This window comes from Crocuta crocuta, unplaced genomic scaffold (genome assembly GCF_008692635.1).
Source record: "Crocuta crocuta isolate KB4526 unplaced genomic scaffold, BGI_CrCroc_1.0 scaffold97, whole genome shotgun sequence".
Taxonomy (NCBI): Eukaryota; Metazoa; Chordata; class Mammalia; order Carnivora; family Hyaenidae; genus Crocuta; species Crocuta crocuta.
In genome coordinates, this window is record NW_027531999.1 from 5,140,980 (window position 1) to 5,164,859 (window position 23,880).

A 23,880-nucleotide genomic window follows, 5' to 3' on the forward strand; every position below is an offset into this window, starting at 1 on the left:
GTACCAGCGTACCTCCATCATTAATCTCTCCTAGAGTTGGACAATGAATGATGCTCTTTAGCATCTCCTCTTTGTGGGGCTGGGGCTGGGGGGCATGAAGAGTGTTTGGGGTTGGGGCCAAGTGGGGTGTTGATCTCCTGCTCTACTTGGATGTTTGAAACAATTCCTGAAAGGGAGCCTCTCTGGAGGAGCACTGAGAAGTCAACTCAGGGAATATTTAATTACCACCAAGTGCTAGCTAAGTTGAAAGTCTCATGCTTGATGCCTGTCTCGCAGAGCTTAAAACTTTTTGCTCACTGATTTTTAAAAAGATCCTATCACTTTACAGCCTGGAAAAGAAAAGAGAGTGCTCCCCTGAACTTTGTCTAACAAGCCCCCTAAATCATCTCTTGTCCACCATGGCCTCAGAAAGGAGAATCGCCTGCTGGGAGACTTTCCAGCATCATCTTCAATCGGGATACATCCATCATTTCCCACTTCCAAACAATGCTATACAACGGCGTTTAATTAAGAGAAAGTGCGCGCCTACAGAAAATCTGTGCATTTCCCCAAGGTGTATGCAGTACGAGGCTTGCCTTTGGATTCAGCCACCGTGATAACAGCAGTGCTGATGAGTCTGCTGCTGTGCTTTACTTCTTGCATGCAACATTTCGTTGGCTCCTCAAGCAGCCTTGATGAAGTGAGCCCTGCTGGTTTGGTAATTTATAAATGGTGCAGGCAGCGGGAGCGGGGCCGAGCTGTTTGTGCGTGCCTGTGTGAATGTGAGCGGAGCAAGATGTGGGAGTGGGCAGGAAACCCTCTGCGCTTGATACTGCAAACCTCTGAGTCATTTTCTTTCTCAGTAGGTGCCCATGTTATTAATTCCTAGATTATCTGTGGTTTGTTTTTAGCACACCTCGGCCCCTTGCCATAGTGGGAATGCCTCCCTATCTCTTTCCCCCACCTCTCTTTCTCCCACTTTGCATAGTAATTCTGTCTTCTTCCCATTCTCCTAGATCCCTCTGGTGTCTGAAGAAAACTCCAGCGACTGTTCCAGGAAGGCGTCCTCACAAAACTTGTTCTCTGTCTTGGCCAAAGACCACTAATCTACTTAGCCAACATTGTACTGTTCTAACGGCAGCAGATTTTTCTCATAGGCGTTAAAAGTATTTACTGTTTTTCTCTTAACAAAAATAATGTCTACCCTAGATAAAATCCAGACACTGTGTAAGTACGTACTGTTAAAAGTGAATGACTCTTGTCATCCTAATCTGCAGAGAAAATCATGTTAACAGTCTATTTTGTTGTAAAGGGTATGCTGGGTAGATTGTTCATAATTTACAGAAGTGGAGTCACACTATACACGCTGTTTTGCGGTTTGCTTTCTTCATCGGGGAAAACTTCCCAGCCTCTCCATGTGCTGAAATCCCTGTTGTAATAATGAGGGCAAATCCTTTTGTTCCCTCTCATTTCCATTCTATTTTTGGCTCCATGGTATAGCGAAAAAAGTACTCTGAAATAAGACTAAAGGCTCTGGGATTTCTAGACAGAATTCTGCCACTGGCTAGCCATGGGACTGTGGGTAAATTGTTCAGTCTCTTTGGCCTCCGTTTTCTTCTTAGTAAAGTCAGCGGCTAGGGCACATGATCTCAGTGGTCCCTCCCAGCTCTGTCGGACCCAGCCTCTTGGGAACAGATTTGTACTGAGCATCGTTGTCTCAGGTGCTGTCCTAGATGCTGAGGAAGCAGCACTGAACACCAGAGAAGAAAACTCCTACCCTCACAGAGAAGACATGTCAATGGTGTATGTTCTCCACTCTGATGTGCACGACCAAGTTTCCTAAAACAGTCGTATCTCTCTTGTCTCCATTCACCACCCCTTAGTTATTTCCCAAGTCATAGCAACCAAATCCTTGTCTCAACTACTCCCATGAAAGTGCGCTAATGAATTCCAGCAACTTTGTATTCACAACATCCAATGGACTCTTAAGACTTAGGTCTTCATTTTACTTGAATGTCATGTGCAGTGTGACACAATGATTTGTTTTCTCCTTTTACTGATAGTCTTCCACAGCACTGATTTCTTTTGAGAATTACTATTCCTTCTCCTGAATATACGCACAGCCAATTGTCATTATTTGCAGATTCTATATTTGCGATTTACCTACTCCAAAACTTTTGTAACCTCTAACAATAACATGATTATATTGTAAGTCTTAGACTTTTATAATCCAGTCAATTATAATTTGTCGGAAAGCTAAAGTTTGTCAATTACTTATTGCAAGTAGTTTCCAAATCGTGAGACTACTTCAACAGTAGGTGGATCTCTGTGGGTGGGCCCATCTCCAGCAGTGATGCTGAGGAGGCCTATGTCATGGCAATTTGGGCCACACTCTGAGTCAGAAAGGGCATTAGAAGAATGGAGTTCAAACACCACAACTGATGCAAGAATCACTCTGTAACATCCAGGACATGACATGACCTGTTTAAAACTCTTTGATAGTTTCCCATGTTTCTAGGGCAAAGTCCAAACTCCTCGACATGGTCTAGGGGGTCTTCCATCTAGAGAGGCTAGACCCTCTGCTGATATCTTCAATTTTGTTTCATTTATTCATTCCTTTATCGACCCATTCATCAAATATTTATTGAGCATTTACTGTGTTCCAGGCACTGTTTTGACAATTCAACAGTAAATAAAGTAGAGAAAATTCCCTTGGAGATTATATGCCAGTGCCATAAGGCAGGCAATAAGCAAATAAATAAAATATGTTATGTCAGATAACATGATGAATGCCATGGAGGAAAATATAGCATGGAAGATATAACGATTTTAAATATGTCCACAAATCCTTTGATACTCCTCTTTCCAGGAGATTGAGCCTAATTTCCTTTTCCTCATGTGTGGGCTGGACTTAGAGGCTCATTTCAAATGAATAGAGTAAATCATCAGTGGTGGTATGTAACTTTGGAGCCTAGGTCATGAAAAGCACTGTGACTTCCCTCTTTTCTATCTTAGATCTCACAATCTGGGAGGTGTTAGAGACCATATCATGAACAACCTTATGGAAAACCCCATGTAGTAAGGAGACAAGGCCTCCAACAGCAGCCACATGAATGAGCCTTCTTAGAAGTAGATCCTCTGGGCCCTGCCAAGCCTTCTTATGACTGCAGTCGTGGACATCATGACTATAACATCATAAGTGACCCAGAGCCAGACGCCTAGAAATTAGATGACAAATGTTTTTGTTTTAAGCTGCTACATTTTGAGGGCAATTTGTTACATGGCAATTGGTGACTAATACAAAAAGAAAATAGTGAATACATATATTAGGTAGTGCTAGCAGTTGCCATGGTGGCTGGTGGAAGCCTCAGCAGGAGGGAGCTTTGTAACAAACACCTGAAGGACACAGCTGTAAGTGACAGGCACATACACCCTCTGAGGCTCCTTCCTCATCTGTAACATGCCCCCCCTTGGAGCATGATGGTGAGGATCATAAATGGGCTATGTAAATCACCCAGCAGGGTAAGGTCTACATAAGCAAATGCCAAATTCTAGTGACAGAAGTTTGTTCTCTTATAAGACAGTCCATGCCGTCCATTACTGAGCAGTTCGATTTAAGAGAAAACTCTTGTTTTGAAACTGACAAACAGGGGATTAATACCTTCTCTGGTAAGGCCCATTTTAATTTTTTAAAAAATGTTTATTTAATTTTAGGAGAGACAGAGATAGAGCATGAGCAGGGGAAGGGCAGAGAGAGATGGAAATACAGAATCTGAAGCAGGCTCCAGGCTTTGAGCTGTCAGCACAGAGCCCGACTCAGGGCTTGAACTCACCAACTATGAGATCATGACCTGAGCTGGAACTGGACACTTAACTGACTGAGCCACTCAGGTGTCCCGCCCATTTTAATTTTTAAATCATAATTAGATGGGTATTCTATGACACAAAAAATAAATGTTAGCCAAACTCTTAATTTCTCCCTCTTTTCTTTTCTCCTTTCCTTCTTTCTTTCTTTCTTTCTTTCTTTCTTTCTTTCTTTCTTTCTCTCTCTCTCTCTCTCTCTCTCTCTTTCTTTCTTTCTTTCTCATTTCTTTCCTCTTCTTTCCTCTCATTAGGTTTATTGAGGTATAATTTACATAAAATAAAATTCAGTCTTTTTAGGAGTATAGTTCTTTGAATTTTGACAAATGTATGTAGTCTTGCTACCAAGGGGCTTTAACTTTCCATTAATTCTCTGCTGATAACAACTCAAAGTAGTATACAGTCCTTACACTGCTTCCACTCTGCCAATTTCAAATGATTCTGGCTTATTCTCTCCATGTTTGGAAACTTTGGCTGACTTTCTGCTGGCCTAGAAGGCTGTTACTCCAAAGTAATGTTATTATGTTGTATTCTGAACCCTTTTATTACTGTTTCTCAGAGCAGAATTGTGAACAGGCACTGATAATCTTTAGACATTATACTTAATGTCAATACCTTTTGTTACTTCAATGCTCTCTAATTGCTTTTTCTTTGCACTTGTCTCACTAGTTCAATTATAACACAATCAACTTTCCCTATGTTTCTTCTCTCTTGCATAATAAAAACTAGTAGAGGGCTGGGCAGACACAAGTCACTCAACAAATGCTCTTGTGAAAGACTGACTTGTGGGGAAAAGTGGCTTTTGGTAAATTCATGGAAAGGCCCTTTATGGATTGATTAGGACTTTAAGACAGAACTTCTACCAGAATGCCAGAAGTTTTCATTTATTTTGATGAACAAAGCTCTTGCCAGTTTGACTGTGGTTTCACCAATTCATGAAATAAATGACCTAGCAACACAGTGTGACAAAGGTTGACACCTAGGAAAGTGGATTATTTCAAAAGATCAAGGTAGAGTTTGGGTTCTGTCTGTGGGTACAAAAAATGAAAGAAGGAAGCATTTGTGGCTCTTGAGGTAAAGTGATGTTAGCTTCCACTTCTTTCCCTCAATCCTCTTCATTTTGTAAGTCATTGTCGAGAATACTAAACCACCAGGGTGATACAGGGGAATCCCATTGGCGAACATGATATGAGAACATGTCCTCAGAGAGGTCTCTGGGAGAGGTCATCTGGACATCCTTGGGGAGTTAATTAATGGCTACCTGGTAGTAATTAGGCCGTTGGTCCCTGAAGTCAATTGGTACCAAAGAACATATTTATTCTGGGATTCTATGCAAGAAACATAAAACCAGTCTCTACTTTTCCTTAATTACAGTGAGTGTAACCACCCACAAATATTTCCAAAGAGGTCACAGATGTTTTCATGCTAGGAGAACGTCAGAGGGTCAGGGCTAGGTAAGACCTATCCCAACATATGTGAAAGAGGCACAGAGTTATCAAGAGATATTTATCCAAATTTTTCCTCTATAGGCCTGTCATTTTCCACAAATGCTTAAATGCAAAAATGCATTTAGAATTTCTTAGTTATTTATACCTAGGTATGGATTAGTTGGTTATGATAGTCTCATTTACTTGGTGCCACCTTAGGCACCTTAGGTAGTAGCAACATCGGCTAGGTACATTCTTTCTTTCAAATAAGATTGGAAGCAGGATGGAAGGTCCAGAGCATGGGGTGCTTCTAATGAGCTTGTGCCTCTGTAGAGGAGGCACTGAAGATCCTGAACAGTGTGGAGGTCAACATAAGTGTGATCAGGACTGGCAGAGCAAGAGGAGAACAGAGCTAGTAAAGATGTGTGTGTTTGCCATTGTGGTTTTTCATGTAGAGTGCCCTCGGGGTGGCTCCACCACTGATGTGGAAAGAGCAGAGCTGTGGAGACCTTGGGTAGTCATTGCCGTTGGGTCACTCTGGGGACATACATGCCTGCTTGTGGCAGGAAGAACTGGACAACTCTGTGAGACACAGAGTCATAATCCTTCCTGATCTGACCTTTCTTGAGTGAGTCTTCCAGGCCCGACCTTACCTCCAAGGGTGGGCCACAAAGAGGCTTCCTTGATCATGTGAGTGCAGCCTCTATCCTTCAGGAAATGAGGAAGTGGGCAGTTTGTTTCTTTTCTCCCCTTGGGGCCACATGACACTCTTCTTCCTTGCCACCCTCTCTTTGTTCCTAAAGTAAGGAGGAGCTTTCCTATTAAAGGCCTTCATGTTGAGTTTGAATAATAGAATTTATTGGAAGTTACATAGAGTAGTTATATTCCCATATTCCTCTTTTCTTCATTTTACTCCAGGCTAAATGCCCAGCGAGGGAGGTACACAACTAAGTAGAGGAAGCCCTAGAAATTATTGCCCAAATTAGGCAAAATGCGAACAAGGCCACAGCTGAGGAGGTTAGCTGACTTTGAGGAATAATGACATCAAGAACAGTTTTAGTAGACTATAAAATATATACAGAAAATGAATAAATAATAAATACATAGCTCAATACATTTTCACCAGACAAACACACCCATGTAATCAGCCAGATAAAGAAACAAATCATTACTAGCACCTCCAGAAATCCTTTTTTGTTCTATTTCAGTGTCTAACCACCCCCAGAGGTGGTTACTCTTCTGACTTCTAACTTGATAGACCGACCAGTTTTGTCTGTTTTTGAACTTCATATGAAAGGAATTACATAGGTTATATTTTTCTGTATTTGGCTTTTTTTGCTCAGTTATTTGTGAGATTCATCTCTGTAGTTATGTGTAGCAATATGGTGTATATTATTATTGCTGTGTAGTATTCTAACATATAACTATACTGTATTTTATCTATTCTAATGATTTTGTCTTAGGCTGTTGTGATGAATGCTATAATGCATGTTTCTGTAAATGTCTCTTATTAACAAACTCACTTCTGTTGGGTATGTGGTTAGAAACAGAATGATTTGTCATAGATATGTATCTGTCCAGCTTTGGTAGTTATTGCAAAGACAATTATCTAAAGTGGTTGTACCTGCAATGACATATCACTTCATACATGTCAGAATGACTAATATATATATATATATATATATATATATATATATGCAATAACCAATGTTGGCAAGGATGTGAAGAAAAAGGAACCCTTGTGCACTGTTGGTGGGAATGCAAACTGTGTAAGCCTTGTGGAAAACAGTATGGACTTTCCACAAATAGTTAAAAATGGAAATACCATATAATCCACTAATTCCACTACTGGGTATTTACCCAAAGAAAACAAAAACATTAATTCAAAAAGATATATACACTCGTATTTATTGCTGGATTATTTATAATAACCAAGGTATGGAAGCAGCCCTAGTGTCTGTCCGTAGATGAATGGATAAAGAAGATGTGGTATATATAAACAATAGAGTATTACTCATCCATAAAAAGAATGATATCTAGTCATCTGCAGCGACATGGTTGGACCTAGATGGTAAAAGTCTAAGCGGAATAAGTCAGAAACAGAAAGATAAATATCATACGATTTCACTTATATGTGGAATCTAGAAAACAAAACAAACAAAAGCAGAAATAGATCCATAAATACAAAAACAAATCAGTGGTTGCCAGAGGAGAGGAGGTTGGTGGATGGGCAAATGAATAAGTCATGGGGAAAAAGGTACAGCACAGGAAATGTAGTCAATGGTATTGTAACAGCATTGTCTGATGACAGATGGTAGCTACACTTGTGGTGAGCATAGTATAACATATAGATTTATTGAATTGCTATGTTGTACATCTGAGGCTAATGTAACATTGCATATCAACTATACTTCAATAAAAAAAATATAGTGATTGTAGCAATTTATACCCCTTCAAGTGGTTTACGAGAGTTCTATTTGCTCTAAATGCTTGCCAACAATTGGTAGTCATTCTGGTGGGTGCGTGGTAAAATCTGAATTCAAGAACAATGGTGCATTAATTCATTCAACAGACTTGGCCTGTGCAAAGTAAACATCTAGTTAAAGACACTAGCCCCAGCACTTCTTACAGATTGTCAAAACTATGTGTAGTAGGTACTATTGCTAGTGTCTTTTTATAGAACTTTTAGGTAACTTATCTAAGGCTACCCAGGTGGTAAGAAGTAGAGCCAGATTCAGATCTAAGTAGACTGACTAGAGAGACCATACTCTTAATGGCTGTCTCCCTGCTATACTAGGCTGATCTCATGTCAACCATGGGACTTGTGTTTGCAATTCAAACCAAATGACAGTCTTGTTAAATGTATGGCCCAAAGCTATCTTCAGCAATGAACTTGAGGAAACCAGATTGCAGAGAATGGAAAAAGAAAGAGAAAGATAGACAGTAGAATTGACAGTGGTCATTGAATCAGAAAACCTGACCTCAAGTTCTGGCTTTCCCATGATGACTCTGTGGCTTTGGGTAGGTCACAAACAAATCTTAACTCCCCCCAGCTGTAAAGGGGGCACAACTGCTTATCTTTCTTACAGTAGAGTATCTAGCAGGTGGATGCAAAGATGAGAAGAGATAAAAGCGTTGAGAGTTATTTTCTCAATAAATGTTCATTTATCCCCTCAACTAACAGAACAATTATTAAATGCCCTGCCAGATGCCAGGCACTATGCTAGAAGCTTAATACATTGAAAGGTCAAAATATAATTATTGCAACAATAATCAGGTCACTTTTGCTTGTAATTCATTCACTTATCTGATTAGAACTTATTGAAGGCTCAGCATGTTCTAAGGATTGTGCCAGAGGGAGTCTGTGCTCTTACGGAGCTGATCTTATGGTGAAGGAGTGAATGAGTAAGTGAATGAATAAAGCACGTTGCCTCCTTCTCTCTCATCCAGCACCAACCTATCACCCTAGCTCTTTGTTTCTGTTTTATTTCTTGGCAAACATCACCCAGACAGTTCCTCGTACACTCCTGCATTTAAGCTGTGTATTCTAATAAATGATCCCTCTTGTCTCTGGTTTTATCATTTATTGTAACTCCTCCCTTTATCAGCCTGTTAAGTATACCAAGCGCTATTTCTATCTTTAATAGAAATACATATTTCTTATATTTAATTCCCTCCCTACTCATTCAAGCACCTGTAGATCTTTTAATTTTTCTAAAATCAGGTTAATCAATATGAGTACAACTTAAATTGGAGTTCCCTAATCAATGTTTAGGTACATTCAATATTTTCTTTCAAAAGTAAGCCCACTTCAGATTAATCCTGAGGCTGCTACAACACAATTACTATGTCACCTCTTCCTGTATGTCTTTGAAGTATTAAACACAAGTCCAAGAACTCCTACATGGTAAAATATTGAAACGGCAACCAAATAGATATTTATTAAATAGAATGAAATATCATTAGCCTAGTCGATTTGGTTGTATGAATTTGGAAGTGATAACAAAAGTATACCTCTCTTTTTTTTTTAAAGCTTTTTAAAAATGTTTTTTATTTATTTATTTTTGAGTGAACACAGGCAGGGGAGGGGCAGAGAGAGAGAGGGAGACACAGAATCCGAAGCAGGTCCCTGCTTCTGAGTTGTCAACACAGAGCCCGATGTGGGGCTTAAACTTACAAATTGTGAGATCATGACCTGAGCCAAAATTGGATGCTTAACCAACTGAGCCACCCAGGAGTCCCCAAAATATACCTCTTTTAAAACACATTGTATTTTAGACTTGCCATTGATTCAGGGTGACATCTTTTCCATCTAACCTAAATTAGTGACACTTCACCCCATTCATAGCACACATGCAGCTTTTGAATTAGGACAATGACAAAAAAAAAAAAAAGGAAGAAGAATATTTTCTCAGGATGATGTTTATGACATGTTAAAACCAAATCCCTTCAGAATTGGAACTGTCTTACTCTCCCCAGCTGTGATTATATATATTTTCAAACATTCAACAGGGTGGTGAGAATGTAGGAAATATCTAGTTTATTTGGCCCACAATTTTCCTTCAGAAACTAAGAGAGTCTAGTAAATCTGTACCAAGATACAATGTTAAATAAAAATTCTAATTTTTAATTTAAAAAATTTTTAAATGTTTTTTGAGAGAGAGAGAGTGTGAGTGGGGAAACGGTAGAGAAAGAGGGGGACAGAGGATCTGAGTGGGCTCTGTGCTGACAGCAACGAACTCCACACGGGGCTCCAACTGATGAATAGTGAGATCAGGACCTGAGCAGAAGTCAGACACTTAACCAACTGAGCCACCCGGGTGCCCTTTTTTTAAAAGTTATGTTTTAAAATAGATTTCAACCTGTGGAAATGATTGTGAGAAGTATGAATAATTCTAAAATTGATTAGAGAATTAGAATAAAAGATTCACTGATAATAGTTAACTAACCATGACTTTGAATATCTGATGTTACAAACAAGTGTGAATTATGATTTTCTAAACTTGTTTACTAGGCAAAATGATAAATGAGCAACTGGGATAGGCCTATAGATTTTTGAAAATATATGACAGTAGGGGCGCCTGGGTGGCCAGTCAGTTGGGCGTCCAACTTTTGATTTTGGCTCAGGTCAAGATCCCACAGTTCATTGGGTCGAACCCTGCATTGGGCTCGCAATGACAGCTCAGAGCCCACTTGGGATTTTGTTTCCCTCTCTCTCGGTCTCTCCCCCACTTGCTCTCTCTCTCTCTCTCAAAATAAACTTTAAAAAATAAATTAAAAAATACATCACAGTAGAGGACAGACTATAGGAAGCCAATGCCAAATTCTGTTCATATGTGCTAGAGTAGTGAGGCATTTGAATAAATGTTGCTTTCTTCTCTCGTTTAAATTTATTTCAGTCCTTGGTTTTACTAGAGAGAAAACATACTCATTTATATTATGACACATACCTGTGGGTATAGTCTTCCCCTTTAAGATGAAAGATAGTCCAGATTCACAAGATTTCTTCCTTAGGAAGAAGAGAAAGGTGGCTATGGTTGACAAGTGCCTTTGTGGGCAGGGTGTTAACAGGGTGTGGTAGGCAGGGAAGAAAGCTGGCCTAGGAGCTGTCAGGGTTAGCTCTGAGCATAGCGGAGAAGTAAAATATCTCTAGGTTTGTTGCTGGCTACTTCTACCTCTTCTCTCTGCTGACCCTGAAAAAAAAAAGCATGTGCTCTTCATTTTCCCAGGGAATGAATATCCCAGTAATCCAACTTGGTACGCATTCACACCAAGGTCAAAGTGACTAATAACACTTTAATATCTTACTTCACCTACAAAGTGACTAGGAGTTAAAAATAATGCACAAGGCCTCAATGAAGAAAATTTTGAAACACTATCAAAGGAGGTGAAGGATGATCTTTAGTATTAGAGAGATGGTAAACGCTCTTGGATAGAAAGAGCTCATCTTATGAAGATGCTAATTCTCTTCAAATTAAGTGATAGCCCAAAGTTTCTTCTGCATTTCTGCCACCCACCCTCCCCAGAACTGGACAAATTTATTATAAAATTTATGTAAAAAATATATGAAGGGCCCATGAATAGCTCTTGAAAAAGAGCAAAGAGGGCATAATTTCCTTTCCAGATATAAGGGCATTCCTCGGCAATAAAAATACTATAGAACTGGCTCGAGAAGAAACAAACAAACAAATAAACCAATGGAACAAAACAGGGAGCTCAGAGGTAGCTATTTTTATATGGGAAATATGCACATGATAAAAGACTCACTATTTAGTGAACTACGTTGGGAGAACTCATTACGTGGAGGAAAGTGAACTGGATTCCCTACTTTCCATTCACCTACAAAAAGCCATTGAAGACCTGATTGTAAAAGGTAAAACCATAAATAGAAGGAAAGATAGAAGAATATCTCTGTGACCTACAGGTGGAGAGAGACTTTTTAAACAAAGTCTTGAAAAGTGCAAACCATGTAATAAAAAGATAGTATCTTAGATGTCAACCACATGAAATTTCTGTTCAACAAACACCAATCTTATGAAATTAGTAGAATGCAAGTTGAGAGGAGAGTTTGTTATGCCAGAAGCAAAAAGAGAATTAAGGTATGAAATATACAGAGGACTCTTAGAAACCGACAACAGAAGCCCAAAGCCCGCTAGAAACAATGGACAACAGATGTAAATAATCAATTCATGGAAGGGGGAAACTCAAGAGGTTCCAAGTGTGTGAAAAAAGAATTACAACAGTAATAAGATAGCATTTTAAACCTCCAAAAGTTGGCAGTATCAAAGCTGGATTCAAAAATCTAAGAAAATCAAAGAAAACAAACCTAGTGCTGTCTTTTTGGAACGCAGTTTGGCAGTATCTAGTAAATGTTCGTGAACTTATCTTTAACACCCGGTGGACCTACTCCTGGGTAACTATCCTGAAGATATTCTCAAATATGTACCATTACATGACTTGGATGAGGTTACTTAGTGCTGCGGTGTCTGTCGAGTGCAGTTGGAGATGGTTTATGTGCCTACTGAAGGGGGAAAAATAAGTAAAATGTGGATACACATTATGAATGGCATGTTAGAAAAAGGACCTGCACATAACAACATGGATAGATTGCAAGACCACAGTGCTCAGTGAAAGATTAAGAAAGAGAGCCATTCCTATAAAATAGAAATACCTACACATGCCCAACAACACTTTATGTTTTACAAGGATTCAGAAATGTGTATAAATACAGTAGACCAATGGCCTAAGGCAGGTGTAGAGGTGGTGGTGGTATGTGGGGCAGAGGGAAGGAGGATTCGGAGGGTGAGATTTCTCTGTCTCTGTCTCTCTATCTCTCTCTCTCACACACACAGTGGGAGAGACAGAGAGAGACAGAGAGAGAGAGAGAGAGAGAGAAGGAAGCTTGCAGGGAACAATGCTCATGTATGTTGTATTGAGGAGTATGATGAATACACAACTTTTTTACCAGATACCTGAAATTCCATTTCTCCTGGAAAGATGTACACTTTAAAAGAATGCATTGTGTTGGAGTGCCTGGCTGGCTCAGTTGGTTAAGTCAGACATGACTCTTGGTTTTGGCTCAGGTCACGATTTCACGGTTTATGAGTTTTAGCCCTGCATCGGGCTCTGCGTTGACAGTGTGGAGCTTGCTTGCAGTTCTCTCTCTCACCCTCTCTCTCCCCTTGTGGATTTCTGAGCATCAACCAATGAATTGAGAAATAGTTTCATCGTGCAGTCAGTGAATATTTATGTGCCAGGCACTGTTCAGGTGCTAGGTGTCGTGAATGAGACAGAGAAGCCTACCTTCCGATTAGGGATTCTGGTTAGCCCTTCCCGGCATTAGACCAGGAAAATTGTTACATAAATCTAAGATGAACAATGGGTATGTCTGTTGGGGTCTGGGAACTTGATTCCAGGGTTGCTGTTTATCTAGGGTGGCTGCTGGAAGACACTTGAAAATTCACAAGGAAACAACTGAAGAGAAGACCTTTTATGATCTGAAATTATTTAGCACCCATATATCTCCAGTTGTTTTTCCACAGGAGCAGTATAATGCTGTATCCACAACCTCTCCTAAAAACAAATATTTTTGAGACTTCTTATATCACTGTTCAGAAATCCCAGAGCAGATTTTCACATTAGTGGATGTTGGTCAAGTTCACTGAAGACTAAGATCTTGGCTCCATTAACACTATCTTTTTTTAAAAAAATATTTATTTATTTATTGGGGGAAAGCACAAATGGAGGAGGGACAGGGGGTGGGGGACAGAGGATCTGAAGTGGGCTCTGTGGGCTCTGCCCTGACAGGCCGACAGCAGGGAGCCTGATGTGGGGCTCGAATTCACAAACCATGAGATCATGACCTGAGTGGAAGTCAGACGCTCAACCCACTGAGCCCTCCAGGTGCCCCAACACTATATTTTTGATATTTGTCCATCAGGACTATATAGTGAATAATAGACACGTTGCTGCTGTTAAAGACTGGTTTGCAATTTTCTGGCACCCTATTTTTGTTTCACAGCTGTTTTATTCCCTCCTCAGGAATAACAATGAAGCTGGCAAGTAGTACTGCACCAGCCCCAACTTTAGAAGTACTGTAAAGACAGTTCCAAACTACCTCCATGCGTATTCCCAAGGATATTTAGTGAATTATTTAAATTCACAGATCAGCATCTTTTTTGTCGATTTCTTTTTATGTGTCTAGGACTGTGTTAAGTATTGGAGATACAAAGATAAAAATGACTGAGACTCTTCCCTGGAAAGCATATAATTCGATGATGTCAAAATTTAGTTTCCCAGGGATCCTGGGTGGATCAGTCAGTTAAATGTCTGTCTCTTGGATTTGGCTCAGATCATGATCTCATGGTGTGTGGGTTCAAGCCCCACACTGGGCTCTGTGTTGACAGCATGGAGCCTAACTGGGATTCTCTCTCCCTCTCTCTCTCTGCCCGTCCCAAGCTTGTTCACTCACTCCCTCTTGCTCTCTCTCTCAAAATAAATAAATAAACTTAAAAAAATTTATTTCCCATGAGAAATTATGTATGCTGGTCAGGTTCCCAGGCAAGCTAACAAAAGCCTATTTAATCCATAATATAGAATAAATTTAGTGCTAAAATAATTATACAGAATTTTGGACAAAAATGGCCATGTCCCATATAATAGGAAATTGGATAAAAAAGAATTTCCTCATCCTGGGCTCATGAATAACCTCAAGGAAGCATTTGGAATGGGTCTAGTTCTATTCACTCTCCTGAATCTTCCTTTTTGCATCTTTCCACTAGGGCACCCTCCCAAATGCTCAGCGTCCTCGTGCAGTTCTGCATCTGGGTCTGTGTCATTCCACCAGTGCTAAAGATTCTACAGTTATTCACTTTTCTCCTTCCAGTTCTTCAGCACTCCTGATCTTAACTGGTTCGGGGGAGAAAAATCTAAGCAAATGAATTTGGACATTCCTTTCCTTGGCATTAGATCAGTGTACATGCTCCCCATTCCCACCCCTTGGGAGGGGCTCCAGCTTAGTTTTTAGGTGTTATTTAGAATTCAATGTATTTTTAGGGGCTCCCGGGTGGCTCAGTTGGTTAAGCCTCCAACTCTTGATTTTGGCGTAGGTCATGATCTCACGGTTGGTGAGTTCGAGTTCCAAATTGGGCTTTGTGTTGATGGTATGGAGCCTGCTTGGTATTCTGTCTCTCCTTCTCTTTGCCCCTTTTCTGCTTGTGCTCTCTCTCTCTCTCTCTCTCAAAATAAATAAATAAACTTAAAAAACTATGTTAAAAAAAGAATTCAATGAGTTTTTAATGATTCAAAGTCAACATATAACCACTCTATTGCCATATTCTCTTCCTTAGACATCCATACACATAATAAAAATTGTTATAAGATTTTTGGAGGGGAGCCTGGGTGGTTCAATGGTTGAGCATCCTACTTTAGCTCAGGTCATGATCTCATTGTTCATGGGTTTGAGCCCTGCATCAGGTTCTGTGCTGATAGCTTAGAGCCNTATTTTTGGAAATATATTTTGAGATTTAACTTGTGTGTTGTTAGAATGAGCATACATAAAATTTTAAGATAAACTACTATAGCCAATGTACTCTTAAAATACTTGCATGTTAAGAAAGATGGCAATTAGATTGTTTAGCATTAATGTCTCCAAATTTAAATTGATGTTGATTATAATTTAATAAAAAAATTTGTTACATGATCTCTACACCCAACATGGGGGTTGAACTCATGACCCCAAGATCAAAAGTCACATGTTCCACTGACTGAGTCAGCCATGCGCCCCTCAGTAAAAAATTTTAAGATATATTTGCACCCACCATAATTGTTAAGATTTTAAAAGTCACAGAATGGGAGGAAAACAGTGCTTAGATTAGCCAACACTATTATTTTAAAAAATTTAAGTCTTCCTCGAGATTCAGCATATTGAAAAAAGGAGATAAAATTATTTTTAAAAATGGGATTATCTTCAAGCTATCATTATTCTTTATTTTAAAGCAGAGGATATAGGACACGGGTCCTTTATTTCTGATCACCTGTAGTGAGATAAGAATCTATGAAGCTAGTAGGAAAATGAGTCCACGACCAAAATGTTTACTCAGCTACTACAAAAGATCAAAAACTAGTATGCTGAATCCGGAATCTACGAAGACAAAGCAATTGTTTTCTTTGAAAAATAAGTGGGGTTTAGAAAATTTCTGGGATTTATCTGTAAAAACACCTTCTGGGCCCTAATAGTGACGTTTTAGGGAAACACATTTCGGGGTGGGAAAAATAGGAGGTAGCATTTTGTGGGCTCCTGTGGTGGTTAGGTAGTTCTCAGAAGACTGTACTGGAAATTAGATAATTGCTGATGTCATATTTTTAAAAAAAAAAAAAAACCGTTCTGGGGGCTATAAAAGCAGTAGCTTTTCCCTTCCCCTCACAAGCAGAATCGTTGAAACAGGTAAGTGTTTCAGCAAACTTGGTATGATGGGTTCGTTTAATATGATACTTCTTGATACCTAATTGTTTTCCCTTATAATCTTGCTTCTTATTCTCTCCATACAGGTTCTCATTTTCTAGTCGCCATTTAAGTTAGAGGTGTCTGCGATGGCCTCCCTGCAGAAATCTGTGAGCTCTTCCCTTATGGGATCTCTGGCCGCTAGCTGCCTCCTTCTCATTGCCCTGTGGGCACAGGGAGGAGCGGCTGTGCCCATCAGTTCACACTGCAGGCTTGACAAGTCCAACTTCCAGCAGCCCTATATCACCAACCGCACCTTCATGTTGGCTAAGGAGGTACTCAAACTTTCTCTTTCATATCTATCTACTTGGAACCTGATAGTTCCTAAAATTTTCTCCAGAACCCTACTCAAATCTTTAAGAACCCATCATCTATCCTCGCTGGCAGACCAGAGATTATTTTCTATGTCTCTTTAGAGACATTTTGGAGATTGGGCTTTCCCAGAAGACCTTCCATTTTGGCCTTGAGGATACGCATGTTGAGTTTTACTCCAAAAAAATCCGTTTATTAGCCCACCTGACTTTTGTTTTTCCCTTTACTCTTCTGTGCACACTTTTAAACTCATGCACACATCTGAGTTCTTTCGTTAGTTTTCATGGGGCTTCTCTGGGAAGAGTGGATAGAATGCATCTATACTCACGGATTTTTCTCCTATCTCCCCGATGTCCAGGCACTTAGTCTTTTCTTCTTTTCCAGGCCAGTTTGGCAGATAACAACACAGATGTTCGTCTCATTGGAGAGAAACTGTTCCAGGAAGTCAATGTAAGCCATAGTCATGATGAGCAGGGCAATGTGTCGTCCATAGATGTTTGGGTGGTGATGATGGTTTGGATCTTCTGGTTGCCCTCTAACATGACCCTTGCTGTTTCACTTTTGCCTGCAGATGGGAGAGCGCTGCTATCTGATGAAGCAGGTGCTGAACTTTACCCTTGAAGAAGTGCTGTTCCCCCAATCTGATAGATTCCAGCCCTATATGCAGGAGGTGGTTCCCTTCCTGGCCAGGCTCAGCAACAAACTAAGCCAATGTGTGAGTTCTTCTCCTAGCCCAACCCCACCCACTCCTAGCCTGCCTTCCCCCCCTCCCCCAACTTCCCTTTAGAACCCTTCCATGTCTACCCTCACTGCCCCTACCCATGCTGGCAGCAGGAGGTGCCTCAGCAACACCATTACAGGAGTAATTTGGAGTCAGAGTGTTTTTGCTTTAATTGAGTCATGTTTGGAACTTATGGTGATGAAGGGGGTCTGGAAGACAAGAGCACAGAGGGCTCTTTTGTTCCCCTGGGAAAAAGCAACTTCAGTTATGTGAGAAGAAAAAGGTGTCAGGAGCTGTAGAGAAAAATACCTAGATGTGGAAATGGATCCTCTGAGTATAGATGGAAGGGATGGGAAAGAGAAAGGGTAACGAGAAGATTTAATGTTCGTTGCTGGGTGGGCAAACACGGTTGCCCTTTGGATGCCGCAAGAAGTGACAAAGTCAGAGGTGTGTGACCTTGATGACTCTGAACATTTAAAATTTTGAAAAAAGATGGAGTGGACTGGGTGAAGTGAAGGATCCTAGTGTTTATTAAGGAGGGCCCTCTGTTCACCCAAGACATATTTTATGTTCGTTTCTTGTTCTGAGAATGCATTTTTCATGAGGTAGAGTTAGGGTTTCATTCTTCACAGAATTTGCATAAACCACTCCACTTTTGCCACACACTGAAACCTCAGTAGGATTTCCCAAAGGTGAAGAGAGGTGCCATGTTAGGGAAATGACTGGATTTTGGTGTCCAAGGGAATTCAAGAGCTCTGAAAATCTAGGTCACTGGTGAAATCTAGGTCATTGCGGGTAAAATTGCTAAGAACTTTAATTCCAGGTGTATTATAACGCATCTCAGTTAGGGACACTGAAGTTCATAAAGCTTCAGTACAACAGTGTTAAAATAAGTGCTTTGGTTTTCATTTTGTAGCATATTGGCAGTGATGACCAGCATATCCAGAGAAATGTGCAAAATCTGAAGGACACAGTGAAAAAGGTACTACTAATAACTATCAATGATAAATCATTAAATAGGAGAGACACACGTTATTTTGTTTTCTTCCTTTTTCCCCCCTATGTATAATTTTTTACTCAATTTGCCTACCATTGGGTTGAATATTTAGGTGCATATAATTAGATGCATCTGTATATTTATAAATAAACTTCCTAATTTTGCAAATGATAGAATCCTGGAACTGGCTGGGAAGTTAGGTCCTCTAATCTCGTCACTCCATGTTCTGGGCGTGGCCAGTAGCAGAGCCAGGGATACTACGCAGATCTCCTGAATTCCATGCAACACTATTTCGAGCAGCAATTTGTGTTAGTTTTAGTATTATTAATTCTTCGGGAAATTTGAGATTCCCACTAATTCATGTAATCTGAATAGGCACCTGTTCAGAAGCCAGAAAAGCATCTGGGGGAAAATTTATTTGAGGTGATTTTTGAAGTCATTGATTTGACGGTTTAAAACTTGGAGAGATAAGCCCAGAGCAATCATAACAAAAGAGCTGGACTTATATATGGGATGAATTTCTGGAATGATTGATATTTATATTCAATTATCATAATACAATACCCAACAGCTATAGATTTTAATTTAAAAATAAGAGTGAGCAACCTCTAATTTCTTTTATACAGTTTCAAATAAAATGAAAATGTTAGTAATGGATTTATTATAGTGAATGGAAATCTGAACTGGGAATTGTCTTTTCTTCCTCTCTTCCCCTTCCTTTCTGGTCTTCTTCATCCCTCAACAAATCCCCAGTGAGCATTTATCTTATGTAGGCTACTGTATATTTGAACAGTGAATGATACTGTCACATGGCCTATTTGGGGAACAATAGTAGAAAACTCAGACAAGCAATAGTGACTCATTCAAAAGCCAGTGGAATGATTACTAGCAGCGAAAGTGATGCTTCTGTAGGCAGGTACAGTTAAACCTCAGAAGCATGAAAGCTCTAGCTGATGGAATTTTCACCAACAGGTGTAACCTAAATTTTCCTTTTTTTCCACCTTGATGTTTCTTTTAAAAAAAGTATATCTTCCTAATCATGATTTAATGAATCAACTCTTGCAATGGGGTGCATGTAGAAGAGTGGTTATGCTTTTTTTTTTTTAAACCCCATAGCTCCAAAGAGCATAGGCAAGAGAGAAACATTACTCAGAGGAAGCTCAACCCCAGAGATAACTGGTCACCACTGGCTGAAATGGGAGGACAGTCTTGGAGGTGTTATGTCTCTGTCACTGCAGGTACAGCCAGAGAGCAGGCTGTGGTAGAATGGATGACAGTAGGGCAAGATAACTTTAAACATTCTTTATAGTCTTGGGAGTCTTTGAGATATAATAAAAATCGCTTGGTGTTATGTCAAAGTATAGAAAGGTGGAATGATGGAAGATGGCAGAAAGAGAAAGGAGAACAAAGCAGAGAGGGCAGTGATGGCTTAAGGTTTTCCTCGAAATAATGTAGAGCAAATTTAATAGATTAGATGAATTTCAGAGGAGAATGCTTTGAACTTGAATCTGGGTTCTTTCTCTTATGGAGTTTGAAAACCTCATTTACATACTGCTTGGAAGGAAGAGGAGAAAAGCGGTGTTATAATGTGTATCTGACTTTCTACTAATTAAAACAGCTGGATGGGACCTATTTGGTATTTTCCCTATAAAAGTGAAAACCTGTTGTTGTTTTTCCCCTTTGTGAAGGAGGTAAGAACAGAAAAAACCCACATGTGTTGGTAGATGTATAGTTTTGGTACAAAGCTGTGTGAGCTGAGCTGTTATAATTAGGTGGCCATTAGACTGCTGTGAGGCAATGAAGCAGGGCAAAGCATAATGGGGGCCTTCGGTCCTACAGATGCCTGCACAGCTTTCATCCGCTTGCTCTGGTTAGGAAGTGGCTTTAAACAGCTTCATTAGTGTAGCTGCAACTGAGATTGATGCCTGTTGGTGCCCTTAAAGTTCAGTTAGCCATAATTTTAAGGTCTGTGGCAAATCATGTTATATTCTGCGAAAAGGGTATTGTTATTGTTTCGTTTTACAAAAGGCAAAAGCTTGGTTTTTGTCCTCAGCAACCCAACCATATTTTTCTAATTTGTTCCTCTTTAAAAAGTATGGTATGAATGCTCAAATACTCATGTGTTCTTATTTTTACAGCTTGGAGAGAACGGAGAGATCAAAGTAATTGGAGAACTGGATTTGCTGTTTATGGCCCTGAGAAATGCCTGTAATTGAACAAAGCAAAGCTGGAAAATGGATGACTAACCCTTCTTACCCATTAGAAATAACAAGATCCTTTAAAGGTTTTTTTCACCAAAAGGAAAATGGGAAGTCAAATTTTATAATCATGGGTGGATTCTCAGTAAACCCCTGCTTATCTTAAAAAAGAGAACAATGTCACCTGTGTCCATAGGACCAGAAGATAGATCTTCCAAGCTTAATGAGAATTATTGATAAAATTTTACTGTGGTTGGTGTTTTACATATAGAAATTTATTTTTTAAAACAATTGTCTATTTCCATAAAAAATATTACTTCTCATTCCTTTAGGAAGAAAACCCTTAAATAACTTCATTTCCATAATCAATACTTTATATTTATGAATTTATTTATTGTTGTAAGTATGCATTTTATTTATGTCATTTTAATAATATAGATTTATTTATAGAAATATTATATGATATTGTTACTTAAGTATAAAGCTAATATTAATATTTATGACAATAATTATGGAACTATGTTTATTTGACCTCAATAAACACTTTGATGTCCTAAATCTTGTGGCTTTGTGATTGATTCGTTTCCCTTTAATATCATCATCGTCGTCGTAGTCATCAACATTATCATGTAAACATTCTCATTTGCTAAATGGGCCAAAGAGCTCATATACTTTGTTCTTGAATCTAAGCAAATTAGGTAGCTGTTAGTATTATCTCCATTTTAAAGATAAGAAAATTGATATGTTAAAAAAACATTGGTAACTTTAAGTTGTTGACCTGTATTGAGCTAGGTCTATTTGATTTCAGGGCTCTCTACTATATTGCCTGCATAGATTTATTATGTTGATACAGCATATACGTCTGAAAGGAAAACAGTAAGATACTGAAAAGAATCCATTGGCATCATTGGCAGTTTGTGGATAAAAGACTGGGGTGATGAGGCTCTCAGAGAAATACACATAGGCCCCATCGCTGTGGAGGAACTACTTTAGCCCTAGTTTGAATCTATTAAGGAAGGCATTCTCCAGTTTTTCTGTAAATCAGAAAATAAAGTAAAGGGGAAATGGACTGAGTCTGGGGACTCTCCAAAATTTGTGCCATGGTTCAGAGAAGAGAGAAAGAGTAGAGCTAGTTGGATGAGTTCCATCTAGAAGAATGGACAAATGACACCAGCATTGAGGAATGTACAGTTCTCTCCATGGAAAGTGAAAGCCAGTGGTCAGGAAAGGTCAGTGTGTCTGTGGTCAACTGTTTACAGTGTTTCCTCCTCTGTAAAGTCAAGAACTCCAGGTTTATTGTCCAGGTCACCAATCGTTTGCCAAGTTCTTGCAGGATTAGGTCAAGCCTGGTGGTGACTGGTGAGCACATATGTTCACTCATGGATTCACTCATGGGTTAAGTGAGGTTAATATTTTTTTAAATATTTTTTTAAAATTATTTCTGAGAGAGAGAGACAGTGTGAACAAGGGAGGGTCAGAGAGAGAGGGAGACACAGAATCTGAAACAGGCTCCAGGCTCTGAGATAGCTGTCAGCAGAGAGCCCAACGCGGGGCTCGAACCCATGAACCGTGAGATCATGACCTGAGCCGAAGTCGGAGGCTTAACCGCCTGAGCCACCCAGGTGCCCCAAGTGAGGTTAATATTTTTGGGTGTGGGCTGCAAATACTAAGAGGTACCCCAGCTAAGCTTTATAGATAATAGAATTATAGTTATTTCTGGGATAAGCTGGGGTTTAGGACTTTTTCCTCTCTTCTTCCAAATGAATCTCAGGATAATAACTTAAGCAAAATTTGGGATTTTACTTACTTTAAAAAAAATTTTTTTTTGAGAGAGAGAGAACGAGGGAAGGGCAGAGAGAGGGGTACAGAGGATATGAAGTAGGCTCTGTGATGAGAGCAGAGAGCCCAATGTGGGGCTTGAACTCATGAGCTGTGAGATCATGACCTGAGCCAAAGTCTGACCCTTAACTGACTGAACCACCCAGGGGCCTGGTAGTTTACTTAGTTTTGACCAGTCTTTCAGAAATTAAACCATAAATGGGAGAATATCCTTAGAATTGGATTCATGAATGTTTCCATCTCGGGCAAGGAGTCTGAAATAGAGATATTTAAAAAATTCTGAATGCTAATGAACGTAGAGCGTAAGGTACCAGGATCTCCTTCAGTTCCCACGGGCAGCTCTGGCAAACTTTGCAGCTGCACGAGATAGTCCAATTTTTTCATAGGGAGTCTTGACATAATCATTGGTACCTGCTGTAGCAATTCTTTTGGCTCAGTGGCAGTGGGCAGCATGTAGCTGGCACTATCAGCACTGCTCTTATTCTTGGCATTGGCAGAGGCCATGAAAGTTTCCTCCTTCAGTAGCAGACGGCAACACCTAGGTATTGGGAAGATTAATCTGTTGAGGTTGTATGAGACCAAGCCCCCAGAGACACTAACCAGCATTCATCACTGATGTGAAGCCACTAGAGGGTTTTGAGTGTGGGAAAAACTCGATATGACTCATAAAGATCACTCTGGTGTTGGATGGAGACTAAATCTAACAGGGGTAAGACTAGAAGAAATGCCAGCGCAATAGTTTAGGGAAGAGGTAATGATTACACTGGAGTGGATGGGAGTAGAGCCAGGGAAACTAGTGTGTGACCCTTTCTGTGACACTCGGCTTTGGTTGCCTAGGAAATAAGGGCTATGTGTAGGTCATATACACTAAGAGGAAAAGCTATCTGTTAGTTCTTCTTCTGGGTTTTTTTTTTTTTTAATGTTTTATTTATTTCTAGGAGAGAGAGAGAGAGAGAGACAGCGTGAGCAGGGGAGGGTCAGAGAGAGAGGGAGTCACAGACTCTGAAACAGGCTCCAGGCTCTGAGCCGGCAGTCAGCACAGAGCCCGACACGGGGCTCGAACCCACAAACCGCGAGATCATGACCTAAGCGAAAGTCGGGCGCTTAACCGACTAAGCCACTTAGGCGCCCCCTTCTTCTGGGTTTTTATTTATACTATATTATTCACTAGTATGCGGTGCTTCATATCGGAGTGAGATAAAGACAGACATGAGATCTTGTTCTGAAAAGAGGTCAAGATTTTAAGATTTGAGTGAAGACACATATCAGGTGAGAGGCAGTGATACCAATGGTTGAAAGCTGAGGTCCTTTTGTCTCTCAGGCAACCACAGCTACAGTGACTTTATCTTTAAAACGTGCTTTCAGGGGCGCCTGGGTGGCTTAGTCGGTTAAGCGTCCGACTTTCGCTCAGGTCAGGATCTCGCGGTTCGTGGGTTCGAGCCCCGCGTCGGGCTCTGTGCTGACTGCCAGCTCAGAGCCTGGAGCCTGTTTCAGTCTGTGACTCCCTCTCTCTCTGACCCTCCCCTGCTCATGCTGTCTCTCTC

General features: G+C 40.0%; 1 protein-coding gene across 1 annotated transcript; it reads left to right on the top strand.

Moving 5' to 3' along the window:
• Positions 1-16,358: 16,358 nt before the first annotated feature.
• IL22 (interleukin 22) lies at positions 16,359-20,515 on the top strand. The gene is made up of 5 exons (XM_077775267.1): positions 16,359-16,544; positions 16,966-17,031; positions 17,153-17,296; positions 18,219-18,284; positions 20,438-20,515. The coding sequence occupies exons 1-5, from the start codon at positions 16,359-16,361 to the stop codon at positions 20,513-20,515; spliced, it is 540 nt and encodes a 179-aa protein (XP_077631393.1).
• Positions 20,516-23,880: the final 3,365 nt, after the last annotated feature.

What these genes read in the sequence shown, in the direction of transcription:
- IL22 (XM_077775267.1), top strand. Translation starts at nt 16,359, where the DNA reads ATGGCCTCCCTGCAGAAATCTGTGAGCTCTTCCCTTATGGGATCTCTG. An exon ending in CCTTCATGTTGGCTAAGGAG is followed by an intron (nt 16,545 to 16,965) that starts GTACTCAAACTT and finishes CTTCTTTTCCAG; the next exon opens with GCCAGTTTGGCAGATAACAA. An exon ending in TGAAGGACACAGTGAAAAAG is followed by an intron (nt 18,285 to 20,437) that starts GTACTACTAATA and finishes TTATTTTTACAG; the next exon opens with CTTGGAGAGAACGGAGAGAT.